The following is a 19,255-nucleotide window of genomic DNA, read 5'->3' as shown; positions in this document are numbered from 1 at the left end:
GTTTCCGCTGAGCTGAGGTTTGCACTGAATGGGGAAGTTCTTTTCCATAGGGGACCTCAAAGGACATACACTTGTACAGGATTCAGACTTCAAGTTGGGTTGGAGGACACGGCGTGAACGCAGCGCTGCACTGATCCCATTACTTCATTTAAACAAATAGGTCATGAGTTATTTTTTACTCTAGAAAATTAAAGTGAAATAAAACCTTTTGTATTTTAACAGGTAAGGAAATTCTGAAGAGGTTTTATCGAAACTTGTCATTGGACCGGTGGAACAAGTGTCTTCGTACTTGTTCATAATCATTATTTGAATGTTTCGAGATAGCGATCTAGACTTTGCACGGTACGCGTGTGGAGAATCATAACACGCCCTATATAGGGATCGACGGGGGTTGTGCCACAGTTTACAGAGGTGCACTCCATCAATCAGTGTGATAATCGGTGGCATTTCTCGGTGAGGAATGTCCAGAGAAGAAACGATGGTGAAAGGAAGCATGGACATTGATGATGGCTATGCCTCCAAGAGCGGATCAGGCCGAGTTGGTATGGTTGTTATAGCCGTGGTGCTCACGGCGCTGGCCGTGGCCGCGGTGACGGTTCCCGTCACCTACTTCTTCCACCCTGACTACTTGAAAAACCAGAGCCCCGAACCCACCCAGGCTCCCCCGACCCCAACGGAGGCAGTCGACGACTACATGAGGGTCAACTGTCACCCTGGATGGGAGGAGGGGACGGAGGCGGAGTGCAACAGGAGGGGTTGCCGGTACTCCGCGCCCGTGGCTGACCAGGGGGCCCCCAAGTGCTTCTTCCCCAAGAACTACGGCGGGTACCGCATGGTGGGCAAGGAGGCCGAAACGCCGTCCGGGTACCGAATCACGCTGGACCGAATCCCGTCCACGCCCACCCTCTTCGACGCTGATATCGGTAGACTCATTCTGGACATCGAATTTCAGACCGAATATCGGCTACGATTTAAGGTGAGATATTGAAGAATTTCAATTGATTTAATTAGCTCTGTTGCGTTAAGGGCCTGGTACAATATTCCTGGACTTTTTGTACATTATTAAAATGACTCATTTAACTTTTTCTGCTCCCTTTTTCTGAGGGAAATCACCCATTTCCCTGAAAAAGTAGAAAGCACACTCAAGCAGGCCTAAGAAATAGAATTCAGTGCTAGACGAGACATTCGAAATCTGGTGTGTGCATGCTGCATGTCGCGTGGCCTTGACTTATGTGGCACAGTACATGTACATTTATATAACATGAATGATTACTTAATGCAATCAGCCTCAAGGGAGCTGCTGCAGCTGGGCCGACTCCGCAGCAGCGTATTGCTCTGCATCTTCGATTTCGTGTCGAGCTTTCATGAGTTTTAAAGTCGTCTTGTCGGCATTTTGAGACAATCGCACGTCAACATTTAACATGTTGACGTGCGAGTCTCGTGAAATGTTAAAATTAACTTCTGTTATACGCTCATTGCTGATGTTTGCAGACAGGAAAAGTGCTCTTCGATAGATCATGATCTGAAATACTTTTCTGCAAAACGCTGCGTCTGATTCAGGACTTTACAGGTGAACTAGACATTCGCGTCTATTATAGTCTACAATGAGTTTCAGTATAATATGTCGCTGCACGGCCAAGGTCTGAAAGGGTGGAGGCTAACCCTGACTTTAAGACGTCCTAACAAAAAACGGCCCTTTTTGGTAAATTCGACCATGAACCCCATACTGCAAGTAAAAAAAATTAACAGCTGTACTCTGCTGCCCTAGCCTGTATGGCCGTGAATAGGGGAGGGGATGAAAGTTGTTCTTGCAACTTTGGCTTCGACCTCATTGCATGTTGACCGTGGTGATACAGATCGTGTTGACCAAACTGGTAGACAGCCGTTGAATAATGTTATCTCTCGAATTGCTTGGTAGTGCCAAGAGTCATTATCAATTGTCAGACCTCTCGTGTAGGCCAAGCTGTCTCCGGCTATCGTAAATATTTTACCTGGACTCACCTGTAGTTACTGTGTCCGAATATTACGAATGTTCCTGTTTGGCTCTACGAGAGCCCAAGGCACTTCAAATTCGTTACTTTTTAATCAAGGGGTCAGAAAATGTTAATCTCGTCAAACCACTGAGCAAGGGAAAAAAATGACTCTTTTTGGGGGGGGGTAAATTTGTCAGTCAAAACAAATCGTCTCAGTCACCCTCCATATTAACAAACGTCTACCCATTTTGCTTATTCATCTCGAAACCTTTGTCCCTCTTCTCGGAACAAAAAGCTCATGACAACCACTAAGACGCATCACTGCTCATTTAGAGTAACCATGATGACTATCTTCCTGTCTTTCAAATCAAACAATGTGTAGAGAAGTTCCGCGCTGCCATTATCCGGAAATCAAAAACAAGTATTCAGTCGGGATGTTTTAATGTTTATTTGATTCTCGCCCCGGTGGCAAGTTCAACCTTGCTTATGGATCAGCGTCGGAGTTCAGTCGGACGTACTGCTGCTTGTTGAACGCATTTTAGGGGTGGATGGCAATTCTTGCTTACAGCAGGCGATGGATTTTGAACGCATGTAGGCCTGTGGGTCCAATGATCGGAAAAAATCACGTTTCATAACACGTTGTTTATAGTGCCTTTATTGACCTGGCATATCAGCAGGTGATAAGACGTTTGTTTTATTTTATTTAAGGGACGACATTTTATTCAAGCAAACAAGGGTGTATACGGTGTTAGATGCGTACGCCCCTAAATAAACCGTACTGTCGTCATTGAGGATTACATCAAACACATTAAGCCGCGGTCGTCTCCGTGAAGAGCTATAAATTGTTTGAACGTACTCGGCCGAATTTGAAAGACCTCGATCTGCTTTGTGGGAAGTGGTACCCTCTACGAAAGTTCCATAATGCCATATCTTTTCCAAAAGTCGAGTATAGTTTTACGTATAGTCCGTTCTTATGGGATATATTTTTCCAACTTTGTTTTTATGAAATTGATTTTTTTCCGAAGTTCGTCTGTACGAGATATACGATCATTATCCAGGTCATTCTTGTGAGATCTTTGTTTAGAGGCATTTTTCCTGTATTTGAAAACAAATCGTTGACGCGATGTGTGACGTTTATTTTATGAGATATAAAATTACTTTTGGGACCGGTTTGTTTCAGTTTTATGATCCTGCTAACAAGCGGTTTGAGGTCCCGTTGGATATGCCCCAAGCTTCTGGGACCAAGCCAGCAAGAATGATGTATCACGTAGCCTTCACCTCAGATCCATTCACCTTGAAAATAACTCGGAAGGACACTGGTACCATTTTGTAAGTGGAGCTAAGCAGACTTTAAGCTGTATCTTCAGTTGGGTATTTCAGTCTTTTTTAATGAAGTGGCTCTACTTGTACGGACTTTATGCGAAAAGTGTTGGGGAAAAGGATGTACATGACAGCTCCTCTTGAGAAAACGAAACAAAAAGGAAAAGAGAATCAAAAGGAGGAAAGAAATGACTGAGAGCAGAATAAAAGTCCCCATAAACTAAATAGCAACGTAAAGTGATGAAAAGCCCGCCCTACACAAACCCTGAAAGTCGGTGCGCTATCAGGTCACTATCGGAAACGAAAACCGAAATATTTATTTACCAAACAAAGAACGTGGGGATAGGAACTGGTTGCTATGGGGGCGTTGTAGAGATCATTGGTGACAATATTGACAGGAAATAATGTGTTGAGTACGTACACCACTGAAGGCTCGTTGTCCGTTGTTGCCCGGGAACTGTATAAGGCTGTAATTTACTCAAGGTCAAAGGTGCTACTTCCCATTGCTTCTTCTTCCTACTGTAATCAAGAGCTAAATGCCCATCAATTTTTTAACTGAACTCTGCAGCGTCCCCTATAGCAATGCTATGAAGTTTGAAGACCCCTCTTCAGTTGAGTGTTTCACCTATCATTTCCCTTGGGGGGGTTCGTGTTATAAGGGGATATCGTTATGAGTAATCCCGTAAATAATTATTAAAAGTCAGTCACTGTGACATAAGAATGCACCTTGTCTTGTTCACGCACAATGTCCATGTGGGGTATATATACGTCTTCGCTTCCCGCGGTGTCTCGTCCATGGCCCTGATTGGTTGAAAGTTCCCTTGATACTGCACTGTCGAGTTGTTGCTGATCTATCTGTCTATTGTTAATGCAAGTCAAGCTGCGGAATCTTGAACGACTGTATTTATTGTCCCTTTGATCGCCAGATGGGACACGTCATTGGGCCCCCTCATCTTTTCTGATCAGTTCCTTCAAATCACCACCACCCTTCCCTCCTCCAATCTCTACGGTTTCGGCGAGAATGAACACCCGTCGTTCCGCCACAACATCCAGTGGACATCATGGGGCATGTTTTCTCGCGATCAACCGCCGGGCGTAAGTAGTACGGTCGCCTTGACAGGACACCTTGCAAATCTACGGCTATTTTTCAAGAGTGTACGTTGCACGAACGCGTACAGGGTCAGCCGTTTTACTTTGTGCCGGATTTCTTTTTCTTATAAGACACGGTGTCCCACAAGAAGGAACATCACTGAGAAAATAATGAAAAGAAAACCCAAGAATGTACAGAAATTATTATCATTTTTTTTTTACAATTTTCTACAACACAAACAAAATCTCAAAAGCAGGAAAATCAGATAAAGGCCTGGAGTAAAAACATGGGTTTTGCCAGGATTTTTTGCGAAGGAAATGGGGAGGGGGGAGCACTTTTACCAGGGGAGGGGAAACAGGGTTGGGGAAGCACACAGCAGTGAACATTGGAAGGGGAGTGGGGTATTTTTAAGCAAATTTATGAGTTCCTCATCCCCTTTCCTATTTTTTTTTTAATTTCTTGCGTCCCCTTTTTATTTTTCATTTTCCCCAGGGTAACACCCCTCCCCTTTGACACCATTTGGGTGAAAATTCAATGCCTTTATCAGTGTATGTAGGGCTCGAAATCACCTCAACAGGGAGTTGGGACGCCAAGAAAAAAAACGAGGTTTTCTTTTCTCTCTCTCTCTCTCTCTCTCTCTCTCTCTCTCTCTCTCTCTCTCTCTCTCTCTCTCTCTCTCTCTCTCTCTCTCTCTCTCTCTCTCTCTCTCTCTCTCTCTCTCTCTCTCTCTCTCTGTGTGCAGGGGGATGCCAATCTGTACGGTGTCCATCCATTCTACATGAGCCTTGAGGAAGACTACAAAGCCCATGGGGTGTTGCTACTGAACAGCAATGCAATGGGTATGACCCAAGCCCTGCCCTGATGTATTTCGTGGAAGGAATTGAGGCTCTTATTACAAAAAGTGGAAAGAATTGAATTTTGCATCCCGCCTACACCTTTTTTCCTCGTATATCATCTCAATAAAGGTCAACCACTGCAGTAATGCTAAAAAGACCTGAATCTGGGACGGAGAAACATTTTCAGCTTTTAATTTGTTAGGAAACAGAAAATTTTCTTGACTCCTCGCAGCCGCAGTAGTAGAGTCAGGATGCAACATCCTTCCCCCCAAAAAGTCGTTGTAAAACAGTATTCTTTCTGTTTCCCTTTCAGACGTAGCATTCCAACCTACACCAGCTCTGACCTACCATACTATCGGAGGCATTTTGGACTTCTATATGTTCCTTGGGCCCACTCCTGAGAACGTTGTTCAGCAATACACAGAGGTGAGTAAAATGGTGTACTGTGGAAGAAGTCCTATCTCCGCCGTACCAGAAAGTAATTTTGGCTTTGGCTGTACTTGAAAGTCCCGCATTCGGAAAGTGCGGAGGTGTTTTTTAGCTAACACATGCAACTACGTAATAATGGGTCATAGTTGGTTTCATAATTGAAATGCTTATGCAGTGTACAGAAATCATGCCTTTTACTCGGCAATTAGTCCTTTACTGCCAAGTTAGTGATAATCAATTTTACTCAGTGTATATCTTATTCAGCTAATAACAACAATCTTTGCAGAACTTCACTCATCAAACTCTCCCAAAGTAAAAAACACAGTTATCTGTAAGTTTCTGTATATGTAATCCAACAAGATGAGTGATTCAAAGTGGTCAGTCTCATAATATTCACAGCCCTCAAATTGTACTTGTTTTTGATAGACAATAGAGTACCGAAGTGAATACGTCACAATTAGTGTGTAAAAGGCATACACGCGAGAACCAGCGCATGAACCAACATGCGCGCGTACTCCATTCGTTTGCATTGCACTTTCTGGTTCCCAGTGACATCACACTTCGGTACTCTATTAGGGAGTCGTGCTAAATGTTGTAATCTGATATATCATTCAAATTAGGCTGGCACAAGATTTCTGCTTTTGTATAACAATCTTTGTAATAACATTATCTTCCTGGTTCATACTTCTGCAGGCAATCGGGCGTCCCTACATGCCGCCATACTGGGCACTTGGTTTCCAGCTTTGTCGCTATGGTTACAATTCTTTGGACAGAGTTAAGGAAGTTGTGGCAGGCATGCGCAAGTATGACATCCCATTGGTAGGTTAACCATGCCTCGCTGTTAACATTAATTTTTCGTTGTCAAATGTTTTGAATTGAGTAATAATCGAAACAATTATATGATGACTCCAACAGTCATGATTGATAATTACAGCGAATGGGATGGTGCCTGTTGCATTATTTACACAAATTGCTTACTGCAAATTTAATTATTCAAATTTGGTCAAAAAAGAGATTTGTCAGGCCAAAAGACAAATATAAGTTATTTTGAGTCAGAAAAAGTGTAGGTTTTGCCCAGAAAAGTATCGATCAAGGTTGGTTTCAGATTCTGCTCATTTTGAGAGAGAACCTGCATGGTACCTTTTTGGAAAGAGCTGTTATTTTATCAACAATGAATTTGTAACACAGTTGACAAATAATGCCTGATGTAATTTGAGAAACAATAATGAATAAGGCCTACCATGACGGAGAGTGGACGAGGCTGCAAATTGGTACAAAATTACCATAAAGTTCATACTTTCTGTGTTGACAACGATTGTATGGAACATTAACAGTAGTAGCAGTAAAGTTATTGATTACTAAATAGATCCATCAGGTTTGTCTGAGAGATATTTGGCATTTTTTTTCTTAAAACGGAACTAACCATTTTGAATGATACTGATCTGATAGTTATTGACATTGACCTGGATGTAAGTGGTTGATTGATGAGACATACCAACAGAAAAATCTTTGAATATGTTGCAGGACATACAGTATGGTGACATCGACTACATGGACAGACAGATGGATTTCACCATCGGCCAGAACTACCAGGGACTCGGGGACTTTGTGGACGAACTCAAAGCCAATGGCACTCATTACATCATTATCTTGGTATGAATCTGATAGATTGATGAGGTGATTGCTGATTTCCCATGCACGTACCTACAGTTTCCAGAGGAGGCCAAGAAAATGCAAGGCTGAACAAACATGATTTACTAACAACGCAAAACTAGATTTGACGACGACGAAGTGGGCAAATTGCCTTTCCCCCTTTAATGGTTGCTGATTTCATTAAAGTACTTATAAAACGGTACTGCCACTCGATCTTGGGGATTGAGAATTCGTATATGGGTGAAATAATTACCAGATGTCAGTCAATCTTGCTTTGTATAACTGAGTTTATACCGTGAAATTTTAATACTCACTTTTGCACACGATCTTGGTCCAGGTCTGTTGTCTTCAATAAATGATAAATACTCAAAACGTAAATTTTCTTTAACTATTTCCTATCTTGTTATTTCTGTGATGAATCTATTTTCCAGAGATATTTTTATGCCATTTCTTACCCAAGGATCCGGCCATTGCTGCCAACGAGACCTCTGGGTCGTATCCCGCATATGACGAGGGCGTGACCGGTGACGTCTACATCAAGGGTCCAGACGGGGAAAGTGACCTGTATGGAAAGGTCATCAGCTGTACATTTTTCTTTGTTTCGCTGGTCTGCATGTCTGTTTGTCTATCTGTTGTTGAATAAATTTATGACTTTTTGATGGGATAGGGTGTGTTGTTTCTTTGTCATTTCTCTGGTATAGGCATTCATTCTGTTTTGTTATCTTGTTCATTTCTTCAGTATACATTTAAAATATTTTCCTCAATTTTGTTCGGCACTGTTCTTTAGCAAGGGACAGGAATAACAGCAACAAATAAGCGTCTGCAAAAATAACTAATTATGAACCTGATTTCCTTTTCCCTGATAGGTATGGCCTGATCTACCAGGCGTTGTTGTCGATCCAAACCAAGACTGGGACTATCAAGTCAAGGTGAGACCACGTAATCGCTTATTATAATTCATCTATAACCACAAACCTTTAGTCAAGTTGATCAAAGTGATAATGTGAGATCCTCACCACCCGTTTTTGTATGGTGCTTGACACAAGACTAGCTGATAACAGCCACTGCCACATGCAAGACACAGGTGGTGAACCGAATGGTGTGCATGCTAGTCTTTTCTCAAGCATCCGTGCCTCAGACTAAAATTCAACGATCACCATCCACTGTCATGAGTACGGCCTATTTCATTTTAGAGCATGGCCCGAATGAGTTTTACAGCAAGGCAACAGCCACAGCAAGACAATTTCCCAGACGCAGCTTCAGCTAAGTCAGTTGTGTTGAATGTCTTCATGCAAATTCACATCAGCTGAAACTTTTGAGAAACCTTAGGATTTGTGAAGGCCTACTTCCATGCAAACATGACATCAAGGAGATGCATGTACTTGCATCATTTATCACTTACAATTTGTAAAGACTATTACCTTTTGCAGTTTGTTTTGTTTTTTCTTCTGTTTTGCTTTGGTTTGGCTCTGGTTGGTTTAAGATATAGGCCAACATATTTCTAATTGTAAAATGATGGGATATATAATTACATTTGTTTTTATATTGTATTTTGTACTATTTTTTGTTTATTTCCAAAAGAATTACCGTGCCTATGCTGTTTTTCCTGACTTCCGCAAACAAAGCACACAAGATTGGTGGACCAACCAAATTCTTGCTTTCTACAACCGAGTCAAGTTTGATGGAATCTGGATTGTAAGTATGTGCCCAGCTGGCTGTGTCAAGACATTAACATGCATTTCTCCTGCCAGGCTCAGTTCATTAGTTGAAATTGGAAAATCCAGCACTTCATTACAGCAGAGCTGTTGGGTTGCCAGTTCGGTCTCCTGGAGGTTGAAGGTTCACTTCTCACCTTTGCTTGTTTCCTGTCCACTGATTCTTCATGGAAATACTAGATATATGTGAACTTAGTCACCCTTCCCACAGTTGATGATAAACAGGCAGTAGGGACCAGAGGTTTGCCATAAAAAGTGGCAGAAACACACACAAGTAATCTAGCCTAATAACGAAGATGACTTGGCATCCCAAGCAATGTACATGTGTAACTAAATGGAAAAAACATCCGGTTCCTACAGGACATGAATGAACCCGCAAATTTTGTCGAAGGATCAACGGAAGGTTGTACCGACAACAAATACGACAGGCCGCCATACCGTCCACGTAAGTTTTCAGTCATTCGTTTATTTCTGGCTCCTGTCTTGGGAAAATTGCAATGAAAAGTGACAACCTATTGGGTTGGATATGCTAATTACTTTGTTCTGTAATTCTATGCTCTTTTAGGCAAAAGCCCAGAAGATCTTCACGGAGCTAATAAGGCATATAGTAGTGAAACAGATTTCACTACTAAATGACATTTCCATTGTTAATTTTGTATTGTTTATTGATTGTGGTTGCTGTTTATAAAATAATTTTATTGTGAGCGTCCATTGAAACAGATCAATTTTTAAGATGTAATATTTAGTTGTTTGCAATGATATTTACAATTATGCTCTAAATCCAGTGTAAAACAGATTTTTAAATGCAGACTTGGACAAGAAACTTATTCAATCAAATCAAATATTTGAGTTCCACTTTTATTTGCATGGCCAGGAATTTGGGGTAACTTGGCTGAGAAGACAGTCTGCATGAATGCCATGCAACATCGCACCATTTCGGAAAAGACCATGCACTACAATATGCACAGTCTCTATGGTTGGAGTCAGTCATCACCTTCCCTTGTGTAAGATTGACGATTTTTGCGGGACCTTTCACTTTGAGTGGAACATCGTCCACAAAATCATGTTGGGCAATGCCAGTTATTTCAACCCTATATGTAAACAACAGGAACGTGACCACGTGTTGATACCTGTTGCAACATATTATTTTACAATTTATGTCTTAAAAATGTCCTGCCCAATTAATATGTCCTTCCTGTCTGCGCCCCCAGCTCTTCAACCATTGTTACTTTTAAACATTTGGATGGCTTACTAGGCACTTAATCTGTATGAAAACCTGCAGAGAAAATAGTTCAGGGCAGACGGCATGAAAACAAAGTATACAGTGATCCCATAAAATGGGTAGGCCTAGGGGGTCTGACTGCGACTTCTTTAGAGTTAATTGTTATCGATCATAGGACTTGTCATTTTGTTTTTGTAATTTTGTCCACTAAAATAATTACCTAACGTGGCTGTAAGATAGCACAAGATGTCCCTTTTAGGGTTACTTCAAACTGAAAAGAAACTTGGCATGAATTGTGGGTAGATGTTGCCTCTGGATGTGGTGTCCTTAAGTGACTGGCCAGGTTGGCATTGGGGTGTCATTGATTTGTCAATTTGAGTCTGTGTTTGTTCAATACCTATAAATCATAGTAAGTCATGAGATTTGAAGGAGGGGCTTGAGTTCCAGCAAAGCCTCTATGTAGCTGTTTGCTCAAGAATTGCTTTTGTTTGTCTCTGTCTCGCCACTTTGCATCACAGCGCCAATGAAAGAGCAACAGGCAAGCGAGGCATTGTCATCTCTAGGTCTACCTACCCAGGGAGTGGCAAGTACGTTGGCCACTGGCTTGGGGACAATACAAGCAAGTGGCCTGATATGCACAAGTCAATCATCGGTAAGACATACAACCCCGGTCATGAATTATCTCTAAAGCTGACAGCTTATAAAGGTATCACTGCAAAAGCACATAAGGCATATCAAGTTTCCTCTTGATACACATGAAAACTTAGCTTGATGTTTGCAGATAAATATTTTGGTGGTTTTTTAAACTTGTGAGTTCGCAATTGTGTTTATATTTTTGAATGCTCGTTTCAATGAAATGATATTTATTTTGTTCCATCTAGGTATGCTTGAGTTCAATCTGTTTGGTATTCCTTACGTAAGTATCTGCTGATGGTTTTTATCATTATTATGAATTAGTCACAATTCAGTCGCTTTATTAAGGAACTTTTCAAGTCAAACTTAGATTGATTTCCACCAAATTAGAAACCACAAAAGTAAATAAGAAAGAAAATATGTATAAAGAGAGTGAACAAGTGCCTATGCAAAGGAGAAAGAACAATATTTATTCTTGTAAATTTAAACATTTCATGGGTTAACCTCTCATGCCTTGTTGGATCTAGATCGGTGCAGACATCTGCGGCTTTTTCCAGGACACCACCGAGTCTTTGTGTCGGCGCTGGAGCCTGCTAGGGGCATTCTACCCCTTTGCCAGAAATCACAACGGCTTGAATAATATAGTGAGTTCCGTTGTCTTTGGTTCAGACAAAATATGCCTTATACAATGCTGAGAAGGTGGACGAGTGGAATAGTGACAATATTAATGGCAATGAACCATTTGTGACTGTGGCAATGCCATTGAAGACACTAGCTGTGATCCGAATGAGAAATTATGATGACAAAAGTAGCAGTAACAATGACATTTATAAAGGCTACCAAGCCCATTGATTGCTTTATTAAAGTTACTGCCATGCCAGCCCAGGTTGGATGCCAGTTTTCGTTACATTACGACTGCCATGCATTACATGCACTTTTTCATAAGTTACTCTCTGGTACATCTAAGCCTCAAGATCCAGCCTCTTTTGGGGAGGAATTCGCCAAGGATGTGAGAGACGTTCTTCTGATCCGTTACACCTTGCTGCCGTATTTATACACTTTGTTCTACGAGGCACACACCATGGGATCTACTGTGGTTAGACCGCTTATGCATGAGTAAGTATCAGACTTAAAATACCTCAGTTTTCAGTAAAACAAAGCTGCTCCTTTTTATGTGTTATACAAGGATTATGAACGGTATCCCTTTCAAAATCACTTGTCGTTTGTCAACATTTTTGTTGTGAAGTGTTTTCTTTTGAAGTACTTTATTTTTTTTTCTCTTGCCTAATCTCAGAATATCATATTTACCCATCATCTGAAAAAACTGAAGTTGATTGATTTAACTTGTTTGCCTCTGGATTGATGCAGCTGTAGGCATGTAATCTGTTCAGTGTAGTCCTTGGAAGACCTGTCTGTGTAAATCTGTCATCTTTGATTTATCCTGAATTTATGTCCAAGCTGTGCTTATCATAATTGCTCTGATCAGGAATTGATATTGATTGATCTGATTATATCAGCCACATTTTGGTTATTTCAATGACTCATAATTAGCACCAGCAGTTATATATTGTTGTGAAAAACTGCCCCTACCACAACCTGGCTTTCCGCTTCGAGTGGAACAAAAGAGGGCATGTTTTTTTGGTACTCACCGCACAGGCGAACCATGAGGCATGCACTTGAGCTCGGGGCGGATACTGTCATGAGGATATGTCATGTTTGCCTTCGGATGATTTGTTTGGCCATATCTGTGATGAGCACATCTCTCACGGATTATGCATTTGTAGCAGGGGCAGATTTAACTTAGTTTATTTCCTTGGTACTAAATGCAAATGTCCACGCACACATAGGAGTAGCACCCCCTAGTTTACCCATCCTAAGTTGCATTGTGCCCCTCATAATTGTTTACTTGATGACTCATGCAACTGGACAGGCACTGTGGGCATGCTTTGAGCCCAAGTCTCAGTAAGCAGGTTGGCAGTCGGTGAAGTAACACACCTGTTAAATACCAGTCAAGTTCTGCCCTGAAAGCTTAGACCTGCGGTGGACTTGGTGAGTTTACTTTTATTTCTGTATTAATCTGTATTGTTAAAGAGAAAGACTTTTGTATTTTGTGTCAGCTGACTGCTTTTGATGATAGATGTCACTTTCATTGTTTGAGATATTGTTTCATCTTTACTCACATTATTGGCCAAGTGTTCTTTTGTAAGATTTGAACCAAATTCTAGCTAGATGACTGTAACTTTTACAAGGTGTTTTGATCATTGCTGAAAACCTTTGGGTTACTCGGATATTTTTTGTTATTGTTGCTTAGCCTGTTTAAATATGAACATAGTGTTTGTATTCACACAAGTGCATTTTTTTTGGAAGTTCTTCACTAGGAAGATTGACGATGGAGTCTATGTAGTTCTTTTTTTAGTAGCAAATAGGTTGTATCTGCAATTCTAGTTCTCTGCTTTTGGATTTGATTCTTAAGTCCGTGCTTATGAACCTTTTAAGTTAAAGTTGGTTATGAGGATGAGGATTGCTATGTAGATTCACTCCATACCATGATTGAAAGTGAAGCAGAATAAATTGAGTTGAAGTGTAATTCTGCTGACTTACATGTAGTTGGTACATATGACGAAACACAGATAGATTTGTTTTACTTTTCTTCATTATGTAGTCTTGAACTCAAGTGCGTATATTCTATTATCAATTTTTTGTGCTTTTACCTGTGTGTGGTAGGTACATGTATTTTGTAACCATGTGGCCAGTACATGCATCCAGTGCAAGTCAGTTTTCTTTGTTCATGAACTCCCATATGCTTGTGCACATGTTTCAGCAGGAGGCTTAGGTAATTGCAGGGATTAAGGATTAGTGTGGCCTGCCTTCTTGGAAGTGGCTGGACCTTTTGTTTATTACCTCATTGATATTCACGAGTTTGGGCAGGTCTCAGCCTTACTGTACATGTTTGTTACTGAAGCTAAAAAGTTTGTGATGTAGATTGAGCAACTGTGGATGTGTAGAGTAGTACTTTGTGCATTGGCTAATTTCTTTGTCTTCAACTTGTATTTATATGGTTTTTATTACTTTTCCTTTGACTTACAGGTAGTTGATGCTTGAGTTGGATTGATCTGTAACTTTTCTTAAGTGCTGTGTTGGTTTTGTCGGTTTTGTTGGTTTTGTAGGTTCTTGGTTTTTTTCTTTTAGTTTGGGTTGGTCTTGTTTTAAATTGGTTAAGCCTTACCTTGATTCTGTTGCAGATTTGCTTTGGGCTAGGATTGGTCTAATTTCTAAATTTAATTTTGGTCTTGGTCATATTTCCCCCTACATTTTAGGTTTGGTTTCAACAATTCTCTGATTTTCGACTCAGTCCTGTTTTTTTTAGTTCTCTAGTTGCATTCCTTTTTGGGGGGATATTTTTTTAGAAGAAATAAAAGATTTTGTTATTGGAATTAAGTTTCAGCTCCCGTATCCCTATTCTTTTAGACTTCTTGCGACTCCTCCCTTTTGATCCTGTTGAAAGTTTTTTTTGTTTTGCGAGTTCCCCAAGTGTTTTATTTTCTTCAAGTCTCTTCTTTATGTTTTTTTTATTCTCATCTGAAGTGTGCCATTTTTCCCCGTTACATTTTTTTTCTTTCTATATTTGGTGGAGAATCCAGGTTAGGGAAACTGTTCATTACGAACTTAGCTATAGATATCTATTTGAGTAGGGGTATAGGTTGCTGGTCATGAGGCTTGGTTTTCTTTGTTCTTATTTCTGGTCAAGAATATCGGTTAGGGTCAACCAACACAGTGCTTGAGCCTAGGAACAGTGAAATTTCACGATGGCCGCAACTCCAAGTCCACCTACCGTGACCTTCATGATGGAAACTCCATCCCACCTGGGGACGTCTACTCCCATCAAGTCTAACCCAGTTGACATGATGACTGATATACCTGTCACTCCTTGTCACCCAGACCCCCCAACTGCAACTTTCCCACACCAGCTCACCCCACTTGAGATGTGCGGTTTTGATCCCATCATGAGGCCAGCATCCGCACCAGTATATGATACACAGAGGACAGTCACAACGCATCAAGTGAAGGGGGTGCAGGCCTTCACTGGCAAAGAGAAAGGCATCCGCATCGAAGAATGGGTACGAGATATGAGGTACCTACTGGAGGCAAAGGGGAAGGCACCGGATGCAGTACAGTTCCACGAGGTGGTCCGCAACACCGGAGGAAGAGCGCGGGATGTGGTTCTCAATCTTGAGAGCAGAGTGCCCTCGGGAGTTACAGCGGAGGAGGCTTTTGTTGAACTGTTGGAGGAGTTTGGTGAAGACAACTCAGCTTCATCACCCATGACGAGGTTCTACAGCAGAGTACAGAAACCAGGGGAGGCAGCCAGTGACTACGCCATCGCTCTTGAGGCGTTATTGCGACGGATTGAGGAGGTGGGGCGACGACATAGTCAGCATGACTTGTTCGGAGAGAGCCGAGACCTCATTCTGGCTACCCAATTCATGACGGGACTGCATGATAACCACTACAGGCAGAGATTAGCACCTATGAGACCCAGGACCATGAAATTCAAAGACATCCGTGCTGAGTTGAGGGTTATCACTGAAGAGAAACATCACCAGGAGGAGATGATGAGGAACTCCTATCATCTCATGGCCCATGTCCCAACGAAAACAAGTGCTCCCAAGATCGAAGTGCAGAAGCAGGCAGTATCACCAGGAACGACGGAACAAAACACCAACCCCCGAGTGGATGATTTGACAAGGCTGATGGAGGAGCAGAAAACCATGCTCAACCAAGTCCTTGCAAACCAGATGGAACTTGGACGACGTGTAGGGTGGTTGGAGAATAATGCTCAGATGGATCCAGGACGGCAGTGCAGCATGTATCAAAGCAGTCATCCACCAGGGAGGTCTGACGGGGCAACAAAAACATGCTACAACTGCGGTCGGCCAGGACATTTTGCCAGGAGATGTCCTGAGCCAAGGTACCAGCTACAGCAGAACAGTTTGCCAACCTCCACCTCATCCCAACAACCTCCGTTAAACTAGAAGGACCCTCTGATGATGGGCGATCAGTGGGTTTATCTAGTAGAATGAAGAGCCCTGTAGAGAGAGGAAACCCCGTCGGAGACAACGTCCAGGTTGACAAGCCAGAGAAGAGTCTGATAGGGCCAGTCAGTGATGTAGAGGTCACCGTTTCTGGTAGGAAGTGCACTGTCCTGCTAGACACTGGGTCACAAGTGAGTACCATCACTGATGAATTTGTAGCCAGCCATCCTCTTCTTCAAGCCCAGGAGCAGTGGCAGACAAGTGTCAGTATTCAGGGTGCTGGAGGCCAACAAGTGCCGTACAGCGGGGTCATCCTGGTCGACCTGAACGTCCTCGGACGCCAAGTACAACAGGTTCCGGTGTTTGTTGTCCCAGCAACAGAGTTCCGCCGAAAGATTCCAGGGCTGTTGGGAACTAATGTTCTCCGGGCCTGCCGGGATGCCCTACATGATCGACATGGGAAAGGATTTCTAAAGAAGGTGCAGCAAACATCAGAAGTCTGGTACTCTGCCCTCCAGTACATAAATGCTGATGGTGGGGACCTCATGAAAAGGAATGGTGAGTTTGGAACTCTGAGGTACAAGGGCCGCAAGCCGTTCCTAGTGAAAGCTGGTGCAGAGGCAGATATTCCGGCAGAGGCACCCAGATTTACCCGGGGAAGGACATTCCAGGCACTCGTGGAAGATGCTCACAAGGCCCCTGGCAGAGGTTCCTTGGCCATTGGAAACACATTCGTCCAGGTTCAGAATGGGAAGGTCCCTGTTCGGGTCCTCAATGTGTCGACACGTGATGTTTTAGTAAGACGTAACACGCTTCTGGCCACATTAGTCATGGGTCGACAGGTGTTGTCCAGTCCAAGCCGGGTACTCGAAGAGACGAGGGAAGTTCCGAAGGCCCACTGCCATGAGACCTCAGCTGGTGCACCATTAGAGGCCAGGTTTGATGTTGATCTTGATGCCCTGTCTGGTGAAGAGAGGCAGCTTATGACTAAGCTTCTACAGGAGAACGAGGATGTGTTTTCTAAGGACCAAAATGACTTGGGGTTCACCCACACAGTGCAACACGAGATTCCCCTCATAGACCCGACCCCCTTCAGGCAGCCATATCGACGGATCCCTCCCGCTGAATTCCATGAGGTCAAGAGCCACATAGAGGAGCTTAAGAGGTCAGGAGTGATTCAGCCCAGTCAAAGCCCATTTGCATCGCCAATTGTTGTGGTACGCAAGAAGGATGGTAAAATCAGACTTTGTGTGGACTATCGCAAGCTTAACTCTCGCACCGTTCGGGACGCCTACCCTCTTCCCAGGATTGACGAGGCTCTAGATGCTCTGGGTCAGGCCAAGTATTTTTCTTGTCTTGACTTAACGTCTGGCTATCTCCAGGTTAAGGTTGCTGAGAAAGACATCCCTAAGACGGCTTTCACATCTCCCATGGGCCTTTTTGAGTTCACAAGGATGCCTTTCGGTCTGATGAATGCTCCGGCTACCTTTCAGAGGCTGATGGCAACGGTGTTTGCAGACATGAACTTTGACAGTGTGCTGCTATATTTGGACGACATTGTTGTTTTCAGTTCCACCATAGAAGAGCATGTTAGTCGCCTGTCTAAAGTATTCACAAGACTGCGGGAGCATGGGCTTAAGCTCAAGCCTACCAAGTGCCATCTACTGCAGAGCAGTGTCAAGTACCTTGGCCATGTGGTGTCAGGTGACGGCATCTCCACAGATCCTGAGAAGGTCACAGCAGTTAGGGAGTGGCCAGTACCCAAGTGCAAGAGAGATGTCAAGAGTTTTCTTGGCCTGACGGGATACTACAGGAGATTTGTGAGAAGCTATGCAAAGATAGCAGGTCCACTGTTTGCATTGACTGGAGGTACACGGGGTGGCAAAGACCCGCCCTTTAATTGGACAGCCGAGTGCCAAGCATCGTTTGAGACTCTCCGTGATCGGCTCACCACAGCACCGATCCTGGCTTATGCAGACTACCGTCTTCCATTTATAGTGCAGACCGATGCATCTGGTGGTGGTCTAGGTGCAGTATTGGCGCAGGTACAGGATGGCAAGGAGAGAGTGATTGCTTATGCCAGTCGGACTCTAACTTCATCAGAGGCCAAGTACCCTGCCCACAAGTTAGAATTTCGCGCGCTACACTGGGCTGTGACCAACAAGTTCAGGGATTACTTGTATGGGCACAAGATTACCGCTGTCACAGACAACAATCCCCTCACTTATGTGATGAAGAAGGCTAAGCTAGATGCATCAGGCCAGCGATGGGTGAGCGACCTGGCTATCTTCAACCTGGACATCGCGTACAGGCCAGGCAAATCCAATTCAAACGCAGATTCGTTGTCTCGTATAGGGAAGGCCGAAGTAACCAGAATCCTTGATGCCGCTGATGGGAAGACAGATGTTGTGGTTGGAGAAACACCAACCATGCCGGTCATCAGTAATGCTGTCTCCTTCCCAATTGTGGAATCCCCTTCGTCCAGCTGCCAGAGCGACCCCAGTCGAGAAGATGGCTCCCTTGGTGACCCTGAAGTTCAGAGGTCTCTCGGTGACAGTGGCTGTGGTACCAGCTGTGTGCAAGGGCTAAACCTGGAAGAGGCTCAGCACAACGATGCAGCAATCATGAGAGTCCTTGATCTCAAACGTCAAAGTCCGGCCAAGCCGAGTAGAAGACAGGTGTCCAAGGAGTCAAGAGTAGTTAGAAAGCTGATACGGGTGTGGGACAAGCTGAGCGTAAGAAGTGGTATGCTGTTTTACTGCAGGGAGTATGATGATGGTCAAATACAGCATCTGTTAGTCCTTCCCCGAGTCATGCGACAGAAGGTGCTACAACGTCTGCACGACGCTATGGGTCACCTTGGGCTTGACAAAGTACTCCACCTAGTTCGTGACCGGTACTACTGGCCTGGACTCTACTCGCAAACCAGGTCCTACATTAAGAAGTGCAAGAGATGCGCGCTACGGAAGACCCCGGAATCTAGAAGAGCTGAACTGCAGGCCATCAAGACATCTCGCCCACTGCAATTGGTCTGTATGGACTTCCTGAGCCTGGAGCAGTCAAAGGGTGGGATAGAAAACATCCTCGTGGTCACTGACCATTTTACTCGATATGCGCAGGCGTTCCCTACCAGAGACCAGAAGGCGATCACCGTAGCCAGGGTGTTGTGGCAGAAGTATATTGTACACTACGGGATACCAGAGCGCCTGCATTCGGACCAGGGCAGATGCTTTGAATCAGCGGTGGTGACGGAGTTGTGTCAGCTTCTAGGTGTTTCCAAGAGTAGGACGACACCGTATCACCCACAGGGTAACGGCATGACAGAGCGGTTTAACCGTACGCTGCTGTCAA

At 43.4% G+C, this 19,255-nt stretch overlaps 2 protein-coding genes across 2 annotated transcripts in view; both read left to right on the top strand.

Moving 5' to 3' along the window:
• Positions 1 to 85: 85 nt before the first annotated feature.
• Positions 86 to 19,255, top strand: part of LOC110986798 (sucrase-isomaltase, intestinal-like) — a 29,354-nt gene continuing 10,184 nt past the window's right edge. Inside the window, exons 1-16 of the mRNA XM_022249006.2 lie at positions 86 to 976; positions 3,154 to 3,302; positions 4,220 to 4,388; positions 5,126 to 5,222; positions 5,533 to 5,645; positions 6,342 to 6,467; positions 7,173 to 7,301; positions 7,762 to 7,875; positions 8,168 to 8,230; positions 8,883 to 8,996; positions 9,377 to 9,461; positions 9,891 to 10,020; positions 10,757 to 10,890; positions 11,120 to 11,154; positions 11,399 to 11,515; positions 11,839 to 11,987. Of these exons, the coding sequence (XP_022104698.2) occupies positions 461 to 976; positions 3,154 to 3,302; positions 4,220 to 4,388; positions 5,126 to 5,222; positions 5,533 to 5,645; positions 6,342 to 6,467; positions 7,173 to 7,301; positions 7,762 to 7,875; positions 8,168 to 8,230; positions 8,883 to 8,996; positions 9,377 to 9,461; positions 9,891 to 10,020; positions 10,757 to 10,890; positions 11,120 to 11,154; positions 11,399 to 11,515; positions 11,839 to 11,987 (2,240 nt within the window). The 5' untranslated portion in view covers positions 86 to 460. The remainder of the gene's footprint in view (positions 977 to 3,153; positions 3,303 to 4,219; positions 4,389 to 5,125; positions 5,223 to 5,532; positions 5,646 to 6,341; positions 6,468 to 7,172; positions 7,302 to 7,761; positions 7,876 to 8,167; positions 8,231 to 8,882; positions 8,997 to 9,376; positions 9,462 to 9,890; positions 10,021 to 10,756; positions 10,891 to 11,119; positions 11,155 to 11,398; positions 11,516 to 11,838; positions 11,988 to 19,255) is intronic.
• Positions 14,547 to 15,904, top strand: LOC147799029 (uncharacterized). The gene has a single exon (XM_087136737.1). It carries the CDS (start codon positions 14,678 to 14,680, stop codon positions 15,902 to 15,904), a length of 1,227 nt encoding a protein of 408 aa, XP_086992863.1. The 5' UTR covers positions 14,547 to 14,677.

The sequence above is a fragment of the Acanthaster planci genome, linkage group LG05, assembly GCF_054643075.1.
Source record: "Acanthaster planci isolate LZ-2023a linkage group LG05, COTS_SCS, whole genome shotgun sequence".
NCBI lineage: Eukaryota > Metazoa > Echinodermata > Asteroidea > Valvatida > Acanthasteridae > Acanthaster > Acanthaster planci.
Note: the sequence above shows the minus strand (reverse complement) of the source record. Positions and strands in the feature narration are given on the sequence as shown.

Bases quoted from the DNA above. Each gene is read 5' to 3' on its own strand.
- LOC147799029 (XM_087136737.1), top strand. From the start codon at position 14,678: ATGGCCGCAACTCCAAGTCCACCTACCGTGACCTTCATGATGGAAACT.